Source organism: Ranitomeya variabilis, chromosome 1 (assembly GCF_051348905.1).
Source record: "Ranitomeya variabilis isolate aRanVar5 chromosome 1, aRanVar5.hap1, whole genome shotgun sequence".
In the NCBI taxonomy this organism is placed as follows: Eukaryota; Metazoa; Chordata; class Amphibia; order Anura; family Dendrobatidae; genus Ranitomeya; species Ranitomeya variabilis.
The window spans coordinates 797,832,850-797,858,327 of record NC_135232.1 but is presented as its reverse complement, the minus strand read 5'-3'; the positions used below and the strand labels follow the sequence as shown (position 1 = coordinate 797,858,327).

At 50.2% G+C, this 25,478-nt stretch overlaps 1 protein-coding gene across 1 annotated transcript; it reads left to right on the top strand.

Moving 5' to 3' along the window:
* Positions 1-1,829: 1,829 nt before the first annotated feature.
* MEX3D (mex-3 RNA binding family member D) lies at positions 1,830-25,345 on the top strand. Its single transcript, XM_077273724.1, has 2 exons — positions 1,830-2,608; positions 24,051-25,345. The coding sequence occupies exons 1-2, from the start codon at positions 1,921-1,923 to the stop codon at positions 25,307-25,309; spliced, it is 1,947 nt and encodes a 648-aa protein (XP_077129839.1). The 5' UTR covers positions 1,830-1,920; the 3' UTR covers positions 25,310-25,345.
* The last annotated feature ends 133 nt before the right edge of the window (positions 25,346-25,478 follow it).

Sequence of the window (25,478 nt, the reverse complement as noted above, 5' to 3'; positions counted from 1 at the left end):
CCAGGCTATGAAAAATGTCATACTGCACCAGGTCTCGGTGCTGCTGCCAGAGTTGATGCAACATGTGCAGAGTTTAATTCCACGGTGTGGTCATATCACATATCAACTGGTTAACCAGTAGTTCGAAAGATCTCTATGCCAACTGAAGCGGAATGGTGGAAGTCAGCATGGCAGTGGTTTCTGCAGCAGCACATCCAGGCTGGGACAGTGGTGGAGGAATTGTTGTACCATCATTTTGAGGATGTGAGCTGTGCAAGGCATGTGTGAAAGGTTGGCCCGGCGTAGGGCTGCCACCAGGTTTGCATCACTATCGCAGTCCAGGTTGAGTGTAGACAGTTATTGCTCAAACTCAGCATGGACAGCTGTCCACAATTGTTGATCTGTATGACTGCAATCTCCAAGACATATTATTAATGTAAACACTGCCTGATTACGGTGAGCCCTGGCTGCGCAGTACGGAGGTGGGGCAGGGATTCTCTGTGCAGTGTTGGCATGTGTGTTTAATTAAGGCAGGGGTTGAGGGCGCAGATGGAGGCCCTAGAGGAGGTGGAGGAGGCAGAAGCACTGCAGGAACTGTTACATACAGAGGTTTGTTCTGAAAGCCCTGGGGATTCCAAGACTTGATGTCTACTGCTTTAGTTCTCCATCCTCTGGTGTGTACTAGTTTAGTGTGTAGTGGTTAATTTCTCCATCCCGAAGCATCCTGCAAGACTTGTGGAGCAACCCCTTCCCCAACTGCCCCTGCAGTCACCAGAGTCACCCAGTGCCCAGTCATTGAGATGTAACTCCCCTGTCCATGCTTGCTCATCCAGGTATCATTGTTGAAATATACCCTGGCAGACAGAATTTTTCAGAGAATGGGTGATGTCTGCAACTTGTTTCTGTAGCGCAGGTACATCTTTCTTAGAGAAGTAATGGTGACTGAGCAACTGGTATTGGGGGGAATGCGATGGCCAACAGCTTTAAGAAACCGACTGTATCTATATGGCGGAAAGGCTGCATTTCCATGGCCAACAGATTGGAGTGGCCTTGCAATAATCACAGAGATCACAGGCCATGTGTCATTCAGAAACAAGCGCTGTGATCTTTCTAGCGTATAGCGCTCAGCTGGTCCCTATCGTACAGACAATGACACGCTTGAGCGATGGATCATCCGAGGAGGCCGCAGGCTGTTCACAATAACTAGTTCTCAGCAAAGTAATGATGAGTGTACGGCTAAAACACCTCCAGACCAGATGATGGACTGCAGAGGGACGAGGATCCCCAGTAACACCTCCAGACCAGATGAAGGACTGCAGAGGGACGAGGATCCCCAGTAACACCTCCAGACCAGATGATGGACTGCAGAGGGACGAAGCCCCCAGTAACACCTCCAGACCAGATGATGGACTGCAGAGGGACGAGGATCCACTGCTAACACCTCCAGACCAGATGATGGACTAAAAGGAGGGCCTCTTCCTAACACCTCCAGACCAGATGATGGACTGCAGAGGGACGAAGCCCCCAGTAACACCTCCAGACCAGATGATGGACTGCAGAGGGACGAGGATCCCCAGTAACACCTCCAGACCAGATGATGGACTGCAGAGGGACGAGGATCCCCAGTAACACCTCCAGACCAGATGATGGACTGCAGAGGGACGAGGATCCCCAGTAACACCTCCAGACCAGATGATGGACTAAAAGGAGGGCCTCTTCCTAACACCTCCGTTCCAGCTACCGTATAGTACGTCACAAACGTGCGCCACTGTTCGCAGCAAGACGTCACTTGCCGGCCGGCTTAAACCCCGGGCGCGCCACTTCTCACGCCCCTTTGTCTCCCTGCCCTCAGAACGCTGGATTGTGACGTCATCGCGGAGTGGGCGGTGCCAGCGTCTCGTGTCTCGCAGCCAATTGACCAATCTTTGTGTGAGCGCATTAATGGAAAGAGAAGCCAGCCCCGCCCTCCCGGCCAATGAAGGCGGAGAGCTCTCTGTGCAGCTGCTGTGGGCGTTACCTTCCGACCCGAACGCACACGTCGTGCACGTGCAGCAAACAAAGGGTGAGGACGAGCACGGATCGGGAGCGAGCGCCATAGGTAGCAGCGGCATGGATGAGCCCCGGGGAGAGGAGGAGCCGGGCGGAGAGAGCCCCCGGGGGCTACAAGGAGATTCGGCAGGACAGGCAGGCACCCGGGGGCGAGCTGCACAGGTGCTGTGCCGGGAAGCGCCCCAGTTGTCACTCCATGACTCCGAGGAGCAGTGCCACATGCCAGTCCGGAGCCATGGCCGTCCGGAGGATGAAGAATCCTGCAGTGAACTCCTACTGGGCGAGGACCGGGCACCGCCGGAACACCCCGTGCCCTGTCCCGGAGCCCGGCCAGTGTGTGCGCCCTTCCCCGCCGCCCAGGACTTCCCTCTGGTGCTGGACTCGCTCTCAGTGCTGGGACTCCACGATGATTCTGCGGAGGACGAGGCGCTGGATTCGGGGCTGCCCAGCCCAGACATGTTCGGGGAGATGACCGCGGAGCAGCTGCTGCTCACCGGGGCCCGCAGGAGAGGGGCCAACATGACGGAGGGCGTCCCGGTGCCCAGCTCCGAGCATGTCGCCGAGATTGTGGGGCGCCAAGGTGAGTGGTGCATGTGCACTGAAGGAGGGGGTCCTGGGGGTGTCTGCTGCCAGCCTGTCACTGTATATATTGCACAGGTGTGTATGGTGCCCATTATAGGGTCCTGGGGGTGTCTGCTGCCAGCCTGTCACTGTATATACTGCACAGGTGTGTATGGTGCCCATTATAGAGCCCTGGGGGTGTCTGCTGCCATCCTGGCACTGTATATACTGCACAGGTGTGTATGGTGCCCATTATAGGGCCCTGGGGGTGTCTGCTGCCATCCTGTCACTATATATACTGCACAGGTGTGTATGGTGCCCATTATAGAGCCATGGGGTGTCTGCTGCCATCCTGTCACTATATATACCGCACAGGTGTGTATGGTGCCCATTATAGAGCCCTGGGGGTGTCTGCTGCCATCCTGGCACTGTATATACCGCACAGGTGTGTATGGTGCCCATTATAGAGCCCTGGGGGGCCTGCTGCCATCCTGGCACTGTATATACAGCACGGGTGTGTATGGTGCCCATTATAGAGCCCTGGGGGTGTCTGCTGCCATCCTGTCACTATATATACCGCACAGGTGTGTATGGTGCCCATTATAGAGCCCTGGGGGTGTCTGCTGCCATCCTGGCACTGTATATACCGCACAGGTGTGTATGGTGCCCATTATAGAGCCCTGGGGGGCCTGCTGCCAGCCTGGCACTGTATATACTGCACAGGTGTGTATGGTGCCCATTATAGAGCCCTGGGGGTGTCTGCTGCCATCCTGGCACTGTATATACTGCACAGGTGTGTATGGTGCCCATTATAGAGCCCTGGGGGGTGTCTGCTGCCATCCTGGCACTGTATATACTGCACAGGTGTGTATGGTGCCCATTATAGAGCCCTGGGGGTGTCTGCTGCCATCCTGGCACTGTATATACTGCACAGGTGTGTATGGTGCCCATTATAGGGCCCTGGGGGTGTCTGCTGCCATCCTGTCACTGTATATACTGCACAGGTGTGTATGGTGCCCATTATAGAGCCCTGGGGGTGTCTGCTGCCATCCTGTCACTATATATACCGCACAGGTGTGTATGGTGCCCATTATAGAGCCCTGGGGGTGTCTGCTGCCATCCTGTCACTATATATACCGCACAGGTGTGTATGGTGCCCATTATAGAGCCCTGGGGGTGTCTGCTGCCATCCTGGCACTGTATATACTGCACAGGTGTGTATGGTGCCCATTATAGAGCCCTGGGGGTGTCTGCTGCCAGCCTGTCACTGTATATACTGCACAGGTGTGTATGGTGCCCATTATAGGGTCCTGGGGGTGTCTGCTGCCATCCTGTCACTATATATACCGCACAGGTGTGTATGGTGCCCATTATAGAGCCCTGGGGGTGTCTGCTGCCATCCTGTCACTATATATACCGCACAGGTGTGTATGGTGCCCATTATAGAGCCCTGGGGGTGTCTGCTGCCATCCTGGCACTGTATATACCGCACAGGTGTGTATGGTGCCCATTATAGGGCCCTGGGGGTGTCTGCTGCCATCCTGTCACTATATATACTGCACAGGTGTGTATGGTGCCCATTATAGAGCCCTGGGGGTGTCTGCTGCCATCCTGTCACTATATATACCGCACAGGTGTGTATGGTGCCCATTATAGAGCCCTGGGGGTGTCTGCTGCCATCCTGTCACTATATATACCGCACAGGTGTGTATGGTGCCCATTATAGAGCCCTGGGGGTGTCTGCTGCCATCCTGGCACTGTATATACCGCACAGGTGTGTATGGTGCCCATTATAGAGCCCTGGGGGGCCTGCTGCCAGCCTGGCACTGTATATACCGCACAGGTGTGTATGGTGCCCATTATAGAGCCCTGGGGGTGTCTGCTGCCATCCTGGCACTGTATATACTGCACAGGTGTGTATGGTGCCCATTATAGAGCCCTGGGGGGTGTCTGCTGCCATCCTGGCACTGTATATACTGCACAGGTGTGTATGGTGCCCATTATAGAGCCCTGGGGGTGTCTGCTGCCATCCTGGCACTGTATATACTGCACAGGTGTGTATGGTGCCCATTATAGGGCCCTGGGGGTGTCTGCTGCCATCCTGTCACTGTATATACTGCACAGGTGTGTATGGTGCCCATTATAGAGCCCTGGGGGTGTCTGCTGCCATCCTGTCACTATATATACCGCACAGGTGTGTATGGTGCCCATTATAGAGCCCTGGGGGTGTCTGCTGCCATCCTGTCACTATATATACCGCACAGGTGTGTATGGTGCCCATTATAGAGCCCTGGGGGTGTCTGCTGCCATCCTGGCACTGTATATACCGCACAGGTGTGTATGGTGCCCATTATAGAGCCCTGGGGGGCCTGCTGCCAGCCTGGCACTGTATATACTGCACAGGTGTGTATGGTGCCCATTATAGAGCCCTGGGGGTGTCTGCTGCCATCCTGGCACTGTATATACTGCACAGGTGTGTATGGTGCCCATTATAGAGCCCTGGGGGGTGTCTGCTGCCATCCTGGCACTGTATATACTGCACAGGTGTGTATGGTGCCCATTATAGAGCCCTGGGGGTGTCTGCTGCCATCCTGGCACTGTATATACTGCACAGGTGTGTATGGTGCCCATTATAGAGCCCTGGGGGGCCTGCTGCCAGCCTGGCACTGTATATACTGCACAGGTGTGTATGGTGCCCATTATAGAGCCCTGGGGGTGTCTGCTGCCATCCTGGCACTGTATATACTGCACAGGTGTGTATGGTGCCCATTATAGAGCCCTGGGGGGTGTCTGCTGCCATCCTGGCACTGTATATACTGCACAGGTGTGTATGGTGCCCATTATAGAGCCCTGGGGGTGTCTGCTGCCATCCTGTCACTATATATACAGCACAGGTGTGTATGGTGCCCATTATAGGGCCCTGGGGGTGTCTGCTGCCATCCTGTCACTATATATACCGCACAGGTGTGTATGGTGCCCATTATAGAGCCCTGGGGGTGTCTGCTGCCATCCTGTCACTATATATACAGCACAGGTGTGTATGGTGCCCATTATAGGGCCCTGGGGGTGTCTGCTGCCATCCTGTCACTATATATACCGCACAGGTGTGTATGGTGCCCATTATAGAGCCCTGGGGGTGTCTGCTGCCATCCTGTCACTATATATACAGCACAGGTGTGTATGGTGCCCATTATAGAGCCCTGGGGGTGTCTGCTGCCATCCTGTCACTATATATACCGCACAGGTGTGTATGGTGCCCATTATAGAGCCCTGGGGGTGTCTGCTGCCATCCTGGCACTGTATATACCGCACAGGTGTGTATGGTGCCCATTATAGAGCCCTGGGGGTGTCTGCTGCCATCCTGTCACTATATATACCGCACAGGTGTGTATGGTGCCCATTATAGAGCCCTGGGGGTGTCTGCTGCCATCCTGTCACTATATATACAGCACAGGTGTGTATGGTGCCCATTATAGGGCCCTGGGGGTGTCTGCTGCCATCCTGTCACTATATATACAGCACAGGTGTGTATGGTGCCCATTATAGAGCCCTGGGGGTGTCTGCTGCCATCCTGTCACTGTATATACCGCACAGGTGTGTATGGTGCCCATTATAGAGCCCTGGGGGTGTCTGCTGCCATCCTGTCACTATATATACAGCACAGGTGTGTATGGTGCCCATTATAGAGCCCTGGGGGTGTCTGCTGCCATCCTGTCACTATATATACCGCACAGGTGTGTATGGTGCCCATTATAGAGCCCTGGGGGTGTCTGCTGCCAGCCTGGCACTGTATATACTGCACAGGTGTGTATGGTGCCCATTATAGAGCCCTGGGGGTGTCTGCTGCCATCCTGTCACTATATATACCGCACAGGTGTGTATGGTGCCCATTATAGAGCCCTGGGGGTGTCTGCTGCCATCCTGTCACTATATATACCGCACAGGTGTGTATGGTGCCCATTATAGGGCCCTGGGGGTGTCTGCTGCCATCCTGGCACTGTATATACTGCACAGGTGTGTATGGTGCCCATTATAGAGCCCTGGGGGTGTCTGCTGCCATCCTGTCACTATATATACCGCACAGGTGTGTATGGTGCCCATTATAGGGCCCTGGGGGTGTCTGCTGCCATCCCGGCACTGTATATACTGCACAGGTGTGTATGGTGCCCATTATAGAGCCCTGGGGGGCCTGCTGCCAGCCTGGCACTGTATATACTGCACAGGTGTGTATGGTGCCCATTATAGAGCCCTGGGGGTGTCTGCTGCCATCCTGGCACTGTATATACCGCACAGGTGTGTATGGTGCCCATTATAGAGCCCTGGGGGGCCTGCTGCCAGCCTGGCACTGTATATACTGCACAGGTGTGTATGGTGCCCATTATAGAGCCCTGGGGGTGTCTGCTGCCATCCTGGCACTGTATATACTGCACAGGTGTGTATGGTGCCCATTATAGAGCCCTGGGGGGTGTCTGCTGCCATCCTGGCACTGTATATACTGCACAGGTGTGTATGGTGCCCATTATAGAGCCCTGGGGGTGTCTGCTGCCATCCTGGCACTGTATATACCGCACAGGTGTGTATGGTGCCCATTATAGAGCCCTGGGGGGCCTGCTGCCAGCCTGGCACTGTATATACTGCACAGGTGTGTATGGTGCCCATTATAGAGCCCTGGGGGTGTCTGCTGCCATCCTGGCACTGTATATACTGCACAGGTGTGTATGGTGCCCATTATAGAGCCCTGGGGGGTGTCTGCTGCCATCCTGGCACTGTATATACTGCACAGGTGTGTATGGTGCCCATTATAGAGCCCTGGGGGTGTCTGCTGCCATCCTGGCACTGTATATACTGCACAGGTGTGTATGGTGCCCATTATAGGGCCCTGGGGGTGTCTGCTGCCATCCTGTCACTGTATATACTGCACAGGTGTGTATGGTGCCCATTATAGAGCCCTGGGGGTGTCTGCTGCCATCCTGTCACTATATATACCGCACAGGTGTGTATGGTGCCCATTATAGAGCCCTGGGGGTGTCTGCTGCCATCCTGTCACTATATATACCGCACAGGTGTGTATGGTGCCCATTATAGAGCCCTGGGGGTGTCTGCTGCCATCCTGGCACTGTATATACTGCACAGGTGTGTATGGTGCCCATTATAGAGCCCTGGGGGTGTCTGCTGCCAGCCTGTCACTGTATATACTGCACAGGTGTGTATGGTGCCCATTATAGGGTCCTGGGGGTGTCTGCTGCCATCCTGTCACTATATATACCGCACAGGTGTGTATGGTGCCCATTATAGAGCCCTGGGGGTGTCTGCTGCCATCCTGTCACTATATATACCGCACAGGTGTGTATGGTGCCCATTATAGAGCCCTGGGGGTGTCTGCTGCCATCCTGGCACTGTATATACCGCACAGGTGTGTATGGTGCCCATTATAGGGCCCTGGGGGTGTCTGCTGCCATCCTGTCACTATATATACTGCACAGGTGTGTATGGTGCCCATTATAGAGCCCTGGGGGTGTCTGCTGCCATCCTGTCACTATATATACCGCACAGGTGTGTATGGTGCCCATTATAGAGCCCTGGGGGTGTCTGCTGCCATCCTGTCACTATATATACCGCACAGGTGTGTATGGTGCCCATTATAGAGCCCTGGGGGTGTCTGCTGCCATCCTGGCACTGTATATACCGCACAGGTGTGTATGGTGCCCATTATAGAGCCCTGGGGGGCCTGCTGCCAGCCTGGCACTGTATATACCGCACAGGTGTGTATGGTGCCCATTATAGAGCCCTGGGGGTGTCTGCTGCCATCCTGGCACTGTATATACTGCACAGGTGTGTATGGTGCCCATTATAGAGCCCTGGGGGGTGTCTGCTGCCATCCTGGCACTGTATATACTGCACAGGTGTGTATGGTGCCCATTATAGAGCCCTGGGGGTGTCTGCTGCCATCCTGGCACTGTATATACTGCACAGGTGTGTATGGTGCCCATTATAGGGCCCTGGGGGTGTCTGCTGCCATCCTGTCACTGTATATACTGCACAGGTGTGTATGGTGCCCATTATAGAGCCCTGGGGGTGTCTGCTGCCATCCTGTCACTATATATACCGCACAGGTGTGTATGGTGCCCATTATAGAGCCCTGGGGGTGTCTGCTGCCATCCTGTCACTATATATACCGCACAGGTGTGTATGGTGCCCATTATAGAGCCCTGGGGGTGTCTGCTGCCATCCTGGCACTGTATATACCGCACAGGTGTGTATGGTGCCCATTATAGAGCCCTGGGGGGCCTGCTGCCAGCCTGGCACTGTATATACTGCACAGGTGTGTATGGTGCCCATTATAGAGCCCTGGGGGTGTCTGCTGCCATCCTGGCACTGTATATACTGCACAGGTGTGTATGGTGCCCATTATAGAGCCCTGGGGGGTGTCTGCTGCCATCCTGGCACTGTATATACTGCACAGGTGTGTATGGTGCCCATTATAGAGCCCTGGGGGTGTCTGCTGCCATCCTGGCACTGTATATACTGCACAGGTGTGTATGGTGCCCATTATAGAGCCCTGGGGGGCCTGCTGCCAGCCTGGCACTGTATATACTGCACAGGTGTGTATGGTGCCCATTATAGAGCCCTGGGGGTGTCTGCTGCCATCCTGGCACTGTATATACTGCACAGGTGTGTATGGTGCCCATTATAGAGCCCTGGGGGGTGTCTGCTGCCATCCTGGCACTGTATATACTGCACAGGTGTGTATGGTGCCCATTATAGAGCCCTGGGGGTGTCTGCTGCCATCCTGTCACTATATATACAGCACAGGTGTGTATGGTGCCCATTATAGGGCCCTGGGGGTGTCTGCTGCCATCCTGTCACTATATATACCGCACAGGTGTGTATGGTGCCCATTATAGAGCCCTGGGGGTGTCTGCTGCCATCCTGTCACTATATATACAGCACAGGTGTGTATGGTGCCCATTATAGGGCCCTGGGGGTGTCTGCTGCCATCCTGTCACTATATATACCGCACAGGTGTGTATGGTGCCCATTATAGAGCCCTGGGGGTGTCTGCTGCCATCCTGTCACTATATATACAGCACAGGTGTGTATGGTGCCCATTATAGAGCCCTGGGGGTGTCTGCTGCCATCCTGTCACTATATATACCGCACAGGTGTGTATGGTGCCCATTATAGAGCCCTGGGGGTGTCTGCTGCCATCCTGGCACTGTATATACCGCACAGGTGTGTATGGTGCCCATTATAGAGCCCTGGGGGTGTCTGCTGCCATCCTGTCACTATATATACCGCACAGGTGTGTATGGTGCCCATTATAGAGCCCTGGGGGTGTCTGCTGCCATCCTGTCACTATATATACAGCACAGGTGTGTATGGTGCCCATTATAGGGCCCTGGGGGTGTCTGCTGCCATCCTGTCACTATATATACAGCACAGGTGTGTATGGTGCCCATTATAGAGCCCTGGGGGTGTCTGCTGCCATCCTGTCACTGTATATACCGCACAGGTGTGTATGGTGCCCATTATAGAGCCCTGGGGGTGTCTGCTGCCATCCTGTCACTATATATACAGCACAGGTGTGTATGGTGCCCATTATAGAGCCCTGGGGGTGTCTGCTGCCATCCTGTCACTATATATACCGCACAGGTGTGTATGGTGCCCATTATAGAGCCCTGGGGGTGTCTGCTGCCAGCCTGGCACTGTATATACTGCACAGGTGTGTATGGTGCCCATTATAGAGCCCTGGGGGTGTCTGCTGCCATCCTGTCACTATATATACCGCACAGGTGTGTATGGTGCCCATTATAGAGCCCTGGGGGTGTCTGCTGCCATCCTGTCACTATATATACCGCACAGGTGTGTATGGTGCCCATTATAGGGCCCTGGGGGTGTCTGCTGCCATCCTGGCACTGTATATACTGCACAGGTGTGTATGGTGCCCATTATAGAGCCCTGGGGGTGTCTGCTGCCATCCTGTCACTATATATACCGCACAGGTGTGTATGGTGCCCATTATAGGGCCCTGGGGGTGTCTGCTGCCATCCCGGCACTGTATATACTGCACAGGTGTGTATGGTGCCTATTATAGAGCCCTGGGGGGCCTGCTGCCAGCCTGGCACTGTATATACTGCACAGGTGTGTATGGTGCCCATTATAGAGTCCTGGGGGTGTCTGCTGCCATCCCGGCACTGTATATACTGCACAGGTGTGTATGGTGCCCATTATAGAGCCCTGGGGGTGTCTGCTGCCATCCTGGCACTATATATACTGCACAGGTGTGTATGGTGCCCATTATAGAGCCCTGGGGGTGTCTGCTGCCATCCCATCACTGTATATACTGCACAGGTGTGTATGGTGCCCATTATAGGGTCCTGGGGGGCCTGCTGCCATCCTGGCACTGTATATACTGCACAGGTGTGTATGGTGCCCATTATAGGGCCCTGGGGGTGTCTGCTGCCATCCTGTCACTGTATATACTGCACAGGTGTGTATGGTGCCCATTATAGGGCCCTGGGGGTGTCTGCTGCCATCCTGTCACTGTATATACTGCACAGGTGTGTATGGTGCCCATTATAGAGCCCTGGGAGGCCTGCTGCCAGCCTGGCACTGTATATACTGCACAGGTGTGTATGGTGCCCATTATAGAGCCCTGGGGCTGTCTGCTGCCATCCCGTCACTGTATATACTGCACAGGTGTGTATGGTGCCCATTATAGAGCCCTGGGGGTGTCTGCTGCCAGCCTGGCACTGTATATACTGCACAGTTGTGTATGGTGCCCATTATAGAGCCCTGGGGGTGTCTGCTGCCAGCCTGGCACTGTATATACTGCACAGGTGTGTATGGTGCCCATTATAGGGTCCTGGGGGTGTCTGCTGCCAGCCTGGCACTGTATATACTGCACAGGTGTGTATGGTGCCCATTATAGAGCCCTGGGGGTGTCTGCTGCCATCCTGTCACTGTATATACTGCACAGGTGTGTATGGTGCCCATTATAGAGCCCTGGGGGGCCTGCTGCCATCCTGGCACTGTATATACTGCACAGGTGTGTATGGTGCCCATTATAGAGCCCTGGGGGGCCTGCTGCCAGCCTGGCACTGTATATACTGCACAGGTGTGTATGGTGCCCATTATAGAGTCCTGGGGGTGTCTGCTGCCATCCCGGCACTGTATATACTGCACAGGTGTGTATGGTGCCCATTATAGAGCCCTGGGGGTGTCTGCTGCCATCCTGGCACTATATATACTGCACAGGTGTGTATGGTGCCCATTATAGAGCCCTGGGGGTGTCTGCTGCCATCCCATCACTGTATATACTGCACAGGTGTGTATGGTGCCCATTATAGGGTCCTGGGGGGCCTGCTGCCATCCTGGCACTGTATATACTGCACAGGTGTGTATGGTGCCCATTATAGAGCCCTGGGGGGTGTCTGCTGCCATCCTGGCACTGTATATACTGCACAGGTGTGTATGGTGCCCATTATAGAGCCCTGGGGGGTGTCTGCTGCCATCCTGGCACTGTATATACTGCACAGGTGTGTATGGTGCCCATTATAGAGCCCTGGGGGGTGTCTGCTGCCATCCTGGCACTGTATATACTGCACAGGTGTGTATGGTGCCCATTATAGGGCCCTGGGGGTGTCTGCTGCCATCCCGGCACTGTATATACTGCACAGGTGTGTATGGTGCCCATTATAGAGCCCTGGGGGTGTCTGCTGCCATCCTGTCACTGTATATACTGCACAGGTGTGTATGGTGCCCATTATAGAGCCCTGGGGGTGTCTGCTGCCATCCTGTCACTGTATATACTGCACAGGTGTGTATGGTGCCCATTATAGGGCCCTGGGGGGCCTGCTGCCATCCTGGCACTGTATATACTGCACAGGTGTGTATGGTGCCCATTATAGAGCCCTGGGGGTGTCTGCTGCCATCCTGTCACTGTATATACTGCACAGGTGTGTATGGTGCCCATTATAGAGCCCTGGGGGGCCTGCTGCCATCCTGGCACTGTATATACAGCACGGGTGTGTATGGTGCCCATTATAGAGCCTTGGGGGCCCTGCTGCCATCCTGGCACGGTATATACAGCACAGGTGTGTATGGTGCCCATTATAGATCCCTGGGGGTGTCTGCTGCCATCCTGTCACTATATATACTGCACAGGTGTGTATGGTGCCCATTATAGATCCCTGGGTGTGTCTGCTGCCATCCTGTCACTATATATACCGCCCAGGTGTGTATGGTGCCCATTATAGGGCCCTGGGGGTGTCTGCTGCCATCCCGCCACTGTATATATTGCACAGGTGTGTATGGTGCCCATTATAGGGCCCTGGGGGTGTCTGCTGCCATCCTGTCACTGTATATACAGCACAGGTGTGTATGGTGCCCATTATAGATCCCTGGGGGTGTCTGCTGCCATCCTGTCACTATATACTGCACAGGTGTGTATGGTGCCCATTATAGAGCCCTGGGGGGCCTGCTGCCAGCCTGGCACTGTATATACTGCACAGGTGTGTATGGTGCCCATTATAGGGCCCTGGGGGTGTCTGCTGCCATCCTGTCACTGTATATACAGCACAGGTGTGTATGGTGCCCATTATAGAGCCCTGGGGGGCCTGCTGCCATCCTGGCACTGTATATACCGCACAGGTGTGTATGGTGCCCATTATAGGGCCCTGGGGGTGTCTGCTGCCATCCTGGCACTGTATATACTCCACAGGTGTGTATGGTGCCCATTATAGAGCCCTGGGGGTGTCTGCTGCCAGCCTGGCACTGTATATACTGCACAGGTGTGTATGGTGCCCATTATAGGGCCCTGGGGGTGTCTGCTGCCATCCTGTCACTGTATATACTGCACAGGTGTGTATGGTGCCCATTATAGAGCCCTGGGGGTGTCTGCTGCCATCCTGTCACTGTATATACTGCACAGGTGTGTATGGTGCCCATTATAGAGCCCTGGGGGGCCTGCTGCCATCCTGGCACTGAATATACTGCACAGGTGTGTATGGTGCCCATTATAGAGCCCTGGGGGTGTCTGCTGCCATCCTGTCACTGTATATACTGCACAGGTGTGTATGGTGCCCATTATAGGGCCCTGGGGGGCCTGCTGCCATCCCGCCAATGTATATATTGCACAGGTGTGTATGGTGCCCATTATAGGGCCCTGGGGGTGTCTGCTGCCATCCTGTCACTGTATATACTGCACAGGTGTGTATGGTGCCCATTATAGAGCCCCGGGGGGCCTGCTGCCATCCTGGCACGGTATATACAGCACAGGTGTGTATGGTGCCCATTATAGATCCCTGGGGGTGTCTGCTGCCATCCTGTCACTATATATACCGCACAGGTGTGTATGGTGCCCATTATAGGGCCCTGGGGGTGTCTGCTGCCATCCTGGCACTGTATATACAGCACAGGTGTGTATGGTGCCCATTATAGAGCCCTGGGGGGCCTGCTGCCATCCCGCCACTGTATATATTGCACAGGTGTGTATGGTGCCCATTATAGGGCCTTGGGGGTGTCTGCTGCCATCCTGTCACTGTATATACTGCACAGGTGTGTATGGTGCCCATTATAGAGCCCTGGGGGGCCTGCTGCCATCCTGGCACGGTATATACAGCACAGGTGTGTATGGTGCCCATTATAGATCCCTGGGGGTGTCTGCTGCCATCCTGTCACTATATACTGCACAGGTGTGTATGGTGCCCATTATAGAGCCCTGGGGGGCCTGCTGCCAGCCTGGCACTGTATATACTGCACAGGTGTGTATGGTGCCCATTATAGGGCCCTGGGGGTGTCTGCTGCCATCCTGTCACTGTATATACTGCACAGGTGTGTATGGTGCCCATTATAGAGCCCTGGGGGGCCTGCTGCCATCCCGCCACTGTATATATTGCACAGGTGTGTATGGTGCCCATTATAGGGCCCTGGGGGTGTCTGCTGCCATCCTGTCACTGTATATACAGCACAGGTGTGTATGGTGCCCATTATAGAGCCCTGGGGGGCCTGCTGCCATCCTGGCACTGTATATACAGCACAGGTGTGTATGGTGCCCATTATAGATCCCTGGGGGTGTCTGCTGCCATCCTGTCACTATATATACCGCACAGGTGTGTATGGTGCCCATTATAGAGCCCTGGGGGTGTCTGCTGCCATCCTGTCACTATATATACCGCACAGGTGTGTATGGTGCCCATTATAGGGCCCTGGGGGTGTCTGCTGCCATCCTGGTACTGTATATACTGCACAGGTGTGTATGGTGCCCATTATAGAGCCATGGGGTGTCTGCTGCCATCCTGTCACAGAATACACCAGAGCTAAGTGGATACCTGAATATTCACATCTGGCGGTTTCGGATGAACAAATACAAAAAAGTTCATGTTTGGCGCACCAGAACAGTACCTGAACCGGATCCCCATTCACTTGAATAGTGGTCCCAAACATCCTGTGTTTGCTACACTGTCATGTGCCTGATAGTGCGGCAAACACCGTTTCTGACTGGTGGTAAAATTATCACCACCAGTCAGACAGCCGCGGATCCCATGCAGTCAAATGACAGTGTGAGTGCTCAGGAGGTGTAAACTTTATTCATCACCCGGCTCCTAGGCTGTAAATAAATAATAATTAACAAAAAAACAAAGCACAGCATGGGTTAGCTTGTGTTTTTGATAGCCAGACAAAATTCACAGCTGTGGGCTGCAACCCTCAGCTGTCAGCTTCAGCAGGGCTGGTTATCCAGAATGGAGTCCCCCCCCCCCCCCCCCCCCCACACACACACACATTTTTTTTCTTGCCACCAGCCTTGCTAAAACAGACAGCTGGGGGATCGTAAGGTGCCATGGATATTGCCCCCCAGACAAAAAAAAGCAGCCTCCCAGAAAAGGCACCTCTATTAGACTCTCCAATTCTGGAGCTTTGCCTGCCTCTTCCCACTTGCCTTGTGGTGGCACGTGTGGTTGATGTCCCCTTTGTATTGTCAGATAACATCAAGCCCGCGTCTTAGTAATGGAGAGGCATCTATAAGACTCCGGTCCATTACTAATCCTATAGTTATATGGTAAATAAAGACACAGCCAGAATAAAATCCTTCATTAGAAATAAAACAAGACACTTTACCACTTTAATTAAAAATAACAAACAGTTATACTCACCAAACGCCTAATTCCATTGAGTCCATTGTCTCCTGTAATAAAACAAAAATTAAAAAATAAACCTCACCTGTCCGTCGTTCTGCCCACGCCGTAATCCATATCTGGGGGTCATGTGCTGCTTGAGGACCCCTCTATTCTTGCTGACAGCTGAGGATTGCAGCCTTGCAGCCCCCAGCTGTGAATTTTGCCTGGCTGGTTAGGCTACTTTCACACATCCGTCAGTACGGGGCTGTCGCAAACCGTTGGCCCGACGTGGCAGTAGATGCAGTTTTACGACGCATCCTCTGCCCAGTGTGATGAGCGGGGAGGAGTCAATAGCAAAAAAACGGATCCTGCGAGCACATTTGCAGGATCCGTTTTTTTTTGCCATAACGACGGATTGCGACGGAGGAAAAAAGAAGGAAGTGTGAAAGTAACCTTATCAAAAATACAGGGATATAAATATATATATATATATTTACAGTGCAGGAGCTGGATGATGAATACTCCCATCAGCCACTCCTGCTCTCACTGTTAGCAGCAGCAGGCGTCGGATGATGGGAGCGGTAGTCCCATCAGCTGGCACCATTGATTGGAGGTTAATTTCCCCCCCCTTTTTTTTTTTTTTCTAGGTTCTTCTATCGAACTTTAAAGTGGTATTCCCTCCTCCCAAGATCCTATTCCAATATGTAGTGTGTGTAATATAAGCAAATATCTCCTATTAGAAGTGTGGTATAGTTATTCTGATTTGCTATGTCGCTTAGATATCCATGGTTGTGACCACTTGCAACTAACTGTCACTGTCTGAGTGGCCGTAAGCATTGGTACCCAAACTACTGCAATGCCCTGCACTTGGGGTAAGTGACATAGCTAATCTGAAGAACTACAACCCCTGGCAAAAATTATGTAATCACCGGCCTTGGAGGATGTTCATTCAGTTGTTTAATTTTGTAGAAAAAAAGCAGATCACAGACATGGCACAAAGCTAAAGTAATTAATTTCAAATGGCAACTTTCTGGCTTTAAGAAACACAAAAAAAATCAAGAACAAAATATGTGGCAGTCAGTAATGGTTACTTTTTTTAACCAAGCATAGGGGAAAAATTATGGAATCACTCAATTCTGAGGGAAAAAAATATGGAATCATGAAAAACAAACAAAAACACTCCAAAACATCACTAGTATTTTGTTGCACCACCTCTGGCTTTTATAACAGCTTGCAGTCTCTGAGGCATGCACTTAATGAGTGTCAGGCCAGTCTCACACGTCCAGATAATTCCGGTACCGGAAAAATCGGTTCCGGAGTTATCTGTGTCCGTGTGCTCACGTGGCACATCAGTGTGGCAGCTGTGTGCAGACTGAGGACCACACGGACCGTGCAGGAGACAGCGTTACAGTAAGCGCTGTCCCCCCTTCGTGTGGTGCTGAAGCCGCCATTCATTCCTTCTCCCCAGCAGCGTTCGCTGGAGAGAAGGAATGAAAAATCAATGTTTTTTTTTTGTGTGTGTTTAAAATAAAGTTCCTGGTCACCGCCCGCCCCCTGGCATTAAAATACTCACCCAGCTCCTGCGATGCTTCCTCTCAGCGTCGCAGCTTGTCCTGTATGAGCGGTCACATGGTACCGCTCATTACAGTGATGAATATGCGGCTCCACCCCTATGTAGCGCTGTCTCCTGCATGGTCCGTGTGGTCCTCAGTCGGCACACGGACAGCATCCGTGTGCGGTACGTGTTGACACGCACCCATTGACTTTAATGGGTCCGTGTGATACGTGCGCTCCCACGAACACTGACATGTCTCCGTGTTTTGCAGACGGACACACGGTCTGTGAAAACACGCTGACATGTGCAGAGACACATTGATTTTAATGTGTCTACGTGAGTCAGTGTCTCCGGTACGTGAGAAAACTGTCACCACACGTACCGGAGCCACTGACGTGTGAAACAGGCCTCAAACAGCACTCTTCATCAATCTGGCTCCAACTTTCTCTGATTGCTGCTGCCAGATCAGCTTTGCAGGTTGGAGCCTTGTCATGGACCATTTTCTTCAACTTCCACCAAAGATTTTCAATTGGATTGAGATCCGGACTATTTGCAGGCCATGACATTGACCTTATGTGTCTTTTTTCAAGGAATGTTTTCATAGTTTTTCAAGATGATAATGCATCCTGTCATAGAGAAAAAACTATTTCATCATACCCAAACATCCTTTCAATTGATGGGATAAGAAAAGTGTCCAAAATATCAACATAAACTTGTGCATTTATTGAAGATGTAATGACAGCCATCTCCCCAGTGCCTTTACCTGACATGCAGCCCCATATCATCAATGACTGTGGAAATTTGCATGTTCTCTTCAGGCAGTCATCTTTATAAATCTCATTGTAACTATTCTACTTCGTCCATGGGCTGCATGAATCGGAATTTAAACGCACTTTTGCAACCGAGCATCTTTACTCTGAAGTGTAGGTGTGTGTCTGGCAACCACATCAGACTAACTGACACATATTGTCTCCTACAGCTTCTCAGGCTATGTGCACACGTTGCGGATTTGCTGCGTTTTTTTTTTCACGCAAATACGCAAGTGATTTACAGTACAATGTAAATTAATGAGAAAAAAATGCTGTGCTAATGGTGCGGAAAATTCTGTGCGGAAAATGCAGCCGATTAAAAAAAGGACCATGTCACTTCTTTTAGCGGATCTGCAGCGTTTCTGAACCCATTTCATAATAGAAATCCGCAGGGGTAAAAAACGCATGAAATCCACAGCAAATCCACCAAAAAACGCGCAGATTCTGACCTGCGTTTTCTGCCAAGAAATGCAGAATCTGCACAGAAAATTCCACAGGCAAATCTGCAATGTGTTTCAGATTTCAGATTAAAACACACCTGGCTGTAATTGGACAGCCAGACTTTGGCTCCTGCAGCATGCATCTGATGGCAGCCTCCTTTTTAACCCCTTAAAGACGCAGCCCTTTTTCGTTTTTGCGTTTTCGTTTTTCACTCCCCTCCTTCCCAGAGCCATAGCTTTTTATAATTCCATCAATATGACCATGTGAGGGCCTTTTTTTTGCGAGACGAGTTGTACTTTTGAACGACACCATTGTTTTTACTATGTCTTGTACTAGAAAACGGGAAAAAAATTCAAAGTGTGGTGAAATTGCAAAAAACTAAAAGTGCAATCCCTCACTGGTTTATGTTTGGCTTTTTTGCTAGGTTCACTAAATGCTAAAACTTGTAGAAAAGCCGCGGAGACACCATCACGTGTTTCTCAACGCAAGCAATGAATAGCCAGGTCTTTCACCGGGAAGGAACAACCACAGGAAGGGCAGCATCCAATAAAGGAAAACCACCTATGCCAAAACATGGTATCCATCCACAGACTGCTGTTTCGGGGTATTTGCCCCTCATCAGTGTGGAGTAGGAAACTGGCGATTAGGAGCAGTGCCTAGTGAAAAGGCCTTATGTTTATAGTCTTTTCACTAGGCACTGCTCCTAATAGCCAGTTTCCTACTCCACACTGATGAGGGGCAAATACCCCGAAACAGCTGTCTGTGGATGGATACCATGTTTTGGCATAGGTGGTTTTCCTTTATTGGATGCTGCCCTTCCCGTGGTTGTTCCTTCCCGGTGAAAGACCTGGCTATTCATTGCTTGCGTTGAGAAACACGTGATTGTGTCTCCGCGGCTTTTCTACATGCATTTGCATATTTCCCTTTAGGGATGGGGGCAGTGTTCTGGATCACTCACTGCGTTGAGAAACACGTGATGGTGTCTCCGCGGTGTTGGATGTTTTGATCTCCCCGAGGTAATTCATCCTTATGTTTATAAATGCTAAAACTGACCTGCCATTCTGATTCTCCAGGTCATTACGAGTTTATAGACACCAAACATGTCTAGGTTATATTTTATCTAAGTGGTGAAAAAAAATTCAAAACTTTGCTGAAAAGAAAAATTGGACAATTTTCCGATACATACCCGTAGCATTTCCAATTTTCGTGATCTGGGGTTGGCTGAGGGCTTATTCTTTTTGCGTGCCGAGCTGACGTTTTTAATGATGCCACTTTTGTGCAGATACGTTGTTTTGATCGCCTGTTATGGCATTTTAATGCAAAGTCGCGGCGACCAAAAAAGCATTAAATCTAGCGTTTTAATTTTTTTTTTTTTTTCTCACTACGCCTTTTAGCGATCAGGTTAATCCTTTTTTTTTTTTTTTTTTTAAATTTTTTTTTTTATTGATTGGGCGATTCTGAACTCGACAATGCCAAATGTGTATAGGTTTGAAGAAGAAAAAAAAAAATATATATAGATAGATATATTGAATGGGGTATATATCTACTATATAATTGTCGAACGGTCACTTCCGTCTTTCTGTTTGTCCTTCTGTCTTTCTTTCTGTCACGGAAATCCGAAGTCGCTGATTGGTCGTGGCTGTTTTGCCGCGACCAGTCAGCGACAGGCACAGTCCGGCAGCAAAATGGCCGCTCCTTACTCCCCGCAGTCAGTGCCCGCTCCATACTCCCCTCCAGTCAGCACTCACACAGAGTTAATGGCAGCGTTAACGGACCGCGTTATGCCGCGGTGTAATGCACTCCGTTAAAGCTGCTTTTAACCCTGTGTGACCAACTTTTTACTACTGATGCTGCCTATGCAGCATCAATAGTAAAAAGATCTAATGTTAAAAATAATAAAAAAAAATAAAAAATCGTGTTATACTCACCATCCGTCGGCCCCTCGGATCCAGAACAGGCCTTTCCCGCTCCTCGCGACGCTCCGGTGACCGCTCCATGCATTGCGATCTCACGAGATGATGACGTAGCGGTCTCACGAGACTGCTACATCATCTCGCGAGACCGCAATGCACTCTTGGGACCGGAGCGCGCAAGGAGCATCAGTAAACGCTTCGCTTGGATCCGGGGGCCTACGGAAGGTGAGTATATAACTATTTTTTTATTTTAATTCTTTTTTTTAAACAGGGATATGATGCCCACATTGCAATGTACTGCGTGGGCGGGCTGTGCAATGTACTGCGTGGGCGGGCATATACTACGTTGCCTGCTGCGAACAATCAGTGACAGGCGCAGTCAGAATTGATGCGGGATTTGAACCACGCTTCGCTAATTGGTCGCGGCCGGCCGAATCCTGTGTATTCAATGTATTATTCTAAAAGCTGCATAAATAGACTACATATATATTCTAGAATACCCGGTGCCTTAGAATCTGGCCACCATCTAATGTATGTATGTATGTATGTATGTTTTTTTTTTACTTTCGACATGCTTCAATAGCCTCCATGGGAGGCTAGAAGCTGGCACAACTCGATCGGCTCTGCTACATAGGAGCTATCCTCAGATCGCCTCTATGTAGTAGATTTACAGGCTTGCTATGAGCGCCGACCACAGGGTCTCAAGGAGACCTCTGGTTGTTATGCCAACGCATCACTGACCCCCGATCATGTGATGGGGGGTCAGCGATGCACGCCTTTCCGGCCCGATGGCCGGAAGCGGTAGTTAAATGCCGCTGTCAACGTTTGACAGCGGCATTTAACTAGTTAATAGCAGTGGGTGGATCGCAATTCCACCTTCTGCTATTGCGCGCACATGTCAGCTGTACAAAACAGCTGACATGTCCTGACTTTGATGTGGGCTCAGCGCCGGAGCCTACATCAATGGGGGAGGCACAACATGCGCAGTACTAGTACGGTGCATGTCGTGAAGGGGTTAAAGGAAACCTCAGCAGGCCCATAGACAATAGATGGAGCTGAGGCTGTACATATGCAGCTCTGCTCCATCTGTTCTCAAAGTTTTAATGCCCTGATCCTGGAACCAGCAATATATACATATTACCAATCAATACAGTGGGTACAGAAAGTATTCATATATACCCCCTTTAAAATTTTTCACTTTCATTGCAGCCATTTGGTAAATTCAAAAAAGTTAATTTTTTTTTCTCATTAGTGTAAACTCTGCACCCCATCTTGACTGAAAAATAAAACAGAAATGTAGTAATTTTTGCAACTTTATTTAAGAAAAAAAAAAGTGAAATCACATGGTCATAAGTATTCAGACCCTTTGCTCAGTATTGAGTAGAATCACCCTTTTGAGCTAGTGCAGCCATGAGACTTCTTGGGAATGATGCAACAAGTTTTTCACACCTGGATTCTTGCAGATCCTCTTCAGTTCCATCAGGTTGGATGGTGAACATTGGTGGACAGCCATTTTCAGGTCTCTCCAGAGATGCTCAATTGGGTTTAGGTCAGGGCTCTGGCTGGGCCAGTCAAGAATAGTCACAGAGTTGTTCTGAGGTCACTCCTTTGTTATTTTAGCTGTGTGCTTAAGGTCATTGTCTTGTTGGAGGGTGAACCTTCGGCCAAGTCTGAGGTCCAGAGCACTCTGGAAGAGGTTTTCCTCCAGGATATCTCTGTACTTGGCCGCATTCATGTTTCCTTCAATGACAACCAGTCGTCCTGTCCCTGCAACTGAAATACACCCCCATAGCATGATGCTGCCATCACCATGTTTCACTGTTGGGTTTGTATTAGGCAGATGATGAGCAGTGCCTGATTTTCTCAACACATACCCCTCAGAATTATCACCAAAAAGGTCTATCTTCGTCTCATCAGACCACAGAATCTTATTTCTCATACTCTGGGAGTCCTTCATGTTTTTTGTTTTTTTTCTAGCAAACTCTGCGGACTTTCATACGTCTTTCTCTCAGGAGAGGCTTCCGTCATACCACTCTGCCATAAAGGCCCGACTGGTGGAGGGCTGCAGTGATAGTTGACTTTGTGGAACTTTCCCATCTCCCTACTGCATCTCTGGAGCTCAGCCACATTGATCTTGGGGTTCTTCTTTACCTCTCTCACCAAGGCTCTTCTCCCATGATTGCTCAGTTTGGCTTGATGGCCAGGTCTAGGAAGACTTATGGTGGTCCCAAACTTCTTCCATTTAAGGATTATGGAGGCCCCTGTGCTCTTGGGAACCTTGAGTACTGCAGAAGTTTTGTTGTAACCTTGGCCAGATCTGTGCCTTGCCACAATTCTGTCTCTGAGCTCCTTGGCCAGTTCCTTTGACCTCATGATTCTCATTTGGTCTGACATGCACTGTGAGCTGTGAGGTCTTATATAGACAGGTGTGTTCCTTCCAAATCAAGTCCTATTAGTTTAATTAAACACAGCTGGACTCCTTTGAAGGATTAGAACCATCTCAAGGAGGATCACACGTAAATGGACAGCATGTGACTTAAATATGAGTGTCTGAGCAAAGGGTCTGAATACTTATGACCATGTGATATTTCAGTTTTTCTTTTTTATGAACTTTGCAAAAATTTCTACATTTATGTTTTTTTTTCAGTCAAGATGGGGTGCAGAGTGTACATTAATGTGAAAAAAAATTGAGCTTTTTTGAATTTACCAAAATGGCTGCAATGAAACAAACAGTGAAAAATGTAAAGGAGTCTGAATACTTTCCGTACCCACTGTAGATTGGGGATAACTTGCTGGTTCTGAAATTGGGGCTTTAGGCTATGTGCCCACGTTGCGGATTTACCTGCGGATTTCATGCATTTTTTTGTGCGAATTTCACCTGTAGTTTGACACCTGTGGATTCCTATTGAGGAACAGGTGTAAAACGCTGTGGAATCCGCACAAAGAATTGACATGCTGCGGAAAATACACAACAGCATTTCCGCGCAGTATTTTCTGCAGCATGGGCACAGCGGATTTGGTTTTCCATAGGTTTACATGGTACTGTAAACCGCACGGAAAACTGCTGCGAATCCGCAGCTGCCAATCCACTGCGGACCCGCAGCCAAATCCGCAACGTGTACACATAGCCTTAAATCCCTGAGAACAGATGGAAGCATGAGATGCACATATACAGTCTCCGCTTCTTGTATTGTCTATGGGCCTGCTGAGTACAGTTTTCATATAGTCACTTTGATAGAATGGCGTGAAGGCTGTACATGTGCTCCTGATACATTTTTATATTAGAATCAATGTTGGGGCTACTTTTTTTTTTTTTTTTTGTTACTGCAACGCCAATGTTTCTAATCAGTGGGGTCACATTGCACCATTTATGGTAGTGTGACTGCAACAAGAGTCGCTGGACTACATAGAAGTCTGTAATTTTAGCTATATACTGCAATACTGATGTATTGCATATTGTACAAGCGATCACACTATTCGGTTTTGCCATGTCCGTAAAAGTCCGATCTATTAACATAATTGATAATGGGTAGATCTTTCTGGTATAAGAAGTATTTTACTTTTCTAAATTGTTTTCTAATATCTTTTCTCCTCTTTTTTTTTTTTTTTTTTCTTTTTTTAATAGGGTGTAAAATAAAAGCTCTTCGAGCCAAGACGAATACTTACATCAAAACTCCTTTGCGAGGAGATGAGCCTATGTTCATTGTGACTGGAAGGAAAGAAGATGTAGAAATGGCCAAGCGTGAGATCCTTGCAGCAGCCGAACATTTTTCCATTATAAGAGCCACCAGAAATAAAATTAGTGGAATTCCAGGATCTACACAGGGACCTCCAAACTTACCAGGTCAAACTACGATTCAGGTCCGTGTCCCATATCGCGTGGTTGGTCTTGTGGTAGGGCCCAAAGGTGCTACCATTAAGCGGATCCAACAGAGTACTCACACTTATATTGTAACACCCAGTCGAGACAAAGAACCTGTTTTTGAAGTTTCTGGAATGCCTGAAAACGTAGACCGTGCACGCGAGGAGATAGAGGCTCACATTACCATGAGGACAGGTTCAGTGATCGATTTCCAACCAGATAATGACTTCCACTCAAATGGTACAGATGTTTGCATGGACTTCCTAGGGAGAGTCACGGGCAGTTTATGGTCCAAGGTACCAGCTCCTCGTCGAGGTTCCAGTGCATCACGAAATGACCTTTTGCATAGCTCATCATTGGAGAGACCCTACTATGGCACAGAGGGCAGAGAACAAGGCCCTGAAAGTCCTTTTAGATCAGTTCTGACTGGAAGCTTTCCACTAGGAGAAGCCAACACAGGACAACCTCCAGTAGGTATTGAAGATTGTGAATTTGGCCTTGATCATCTTACCCTGGATTTAAATACACCCACAACTCTTTGGTCAACTTTTGATACTTCACATGGACAGCTTCAGAATCTCAGTGGGTCTCCAGCTCATAGAAGACATAGTGGATTTAGTGGCTGTACGACACCTTTACTCTCACCCACTGTACCTGATAATGGTATTGGGCTTGAGCATCCACTGGCCCGCCGGATACACAGTGATCCAGTCAGTAGTATTTCATGGCTGCCAAACCAAGGATCTTTTTCGAATAGTGCTGGTTATTCATCCTCCTCCTCTCTTCCTACCAGTTCATCTGTGGCATCTGGTTCTCCCACTGACTCCAGCAGCTCAGAAGGCCACCGCAAGAATGGACGAGACTGTGTAGTTTGCTATGAGAGTGAAGTTATTGCAGCCCTAGTGCCTTGTGGCCATAATCTCTTCTGTATGGAATGTGCCATCCGAATCTGTGAGCGAGTGTTACCAGAGTGTCCAGCCTGCCATACCCCTGCCACACAAGCAATCCGTATCTTTTCTTAACATCATATTCTGCCAATAACACTAGCCAAAGCTTTAGACTTACTTGGTTCTGTTTTTTTTTTCTTTTGTAATTTAAAAAGTGTTTTAATAGTTGACTATTATGTTAAGAGATGCAAAGGGTAGAAAGTCACTATGCTGGTTCAGTGGAAAATGGGTAAAATGTACAAAA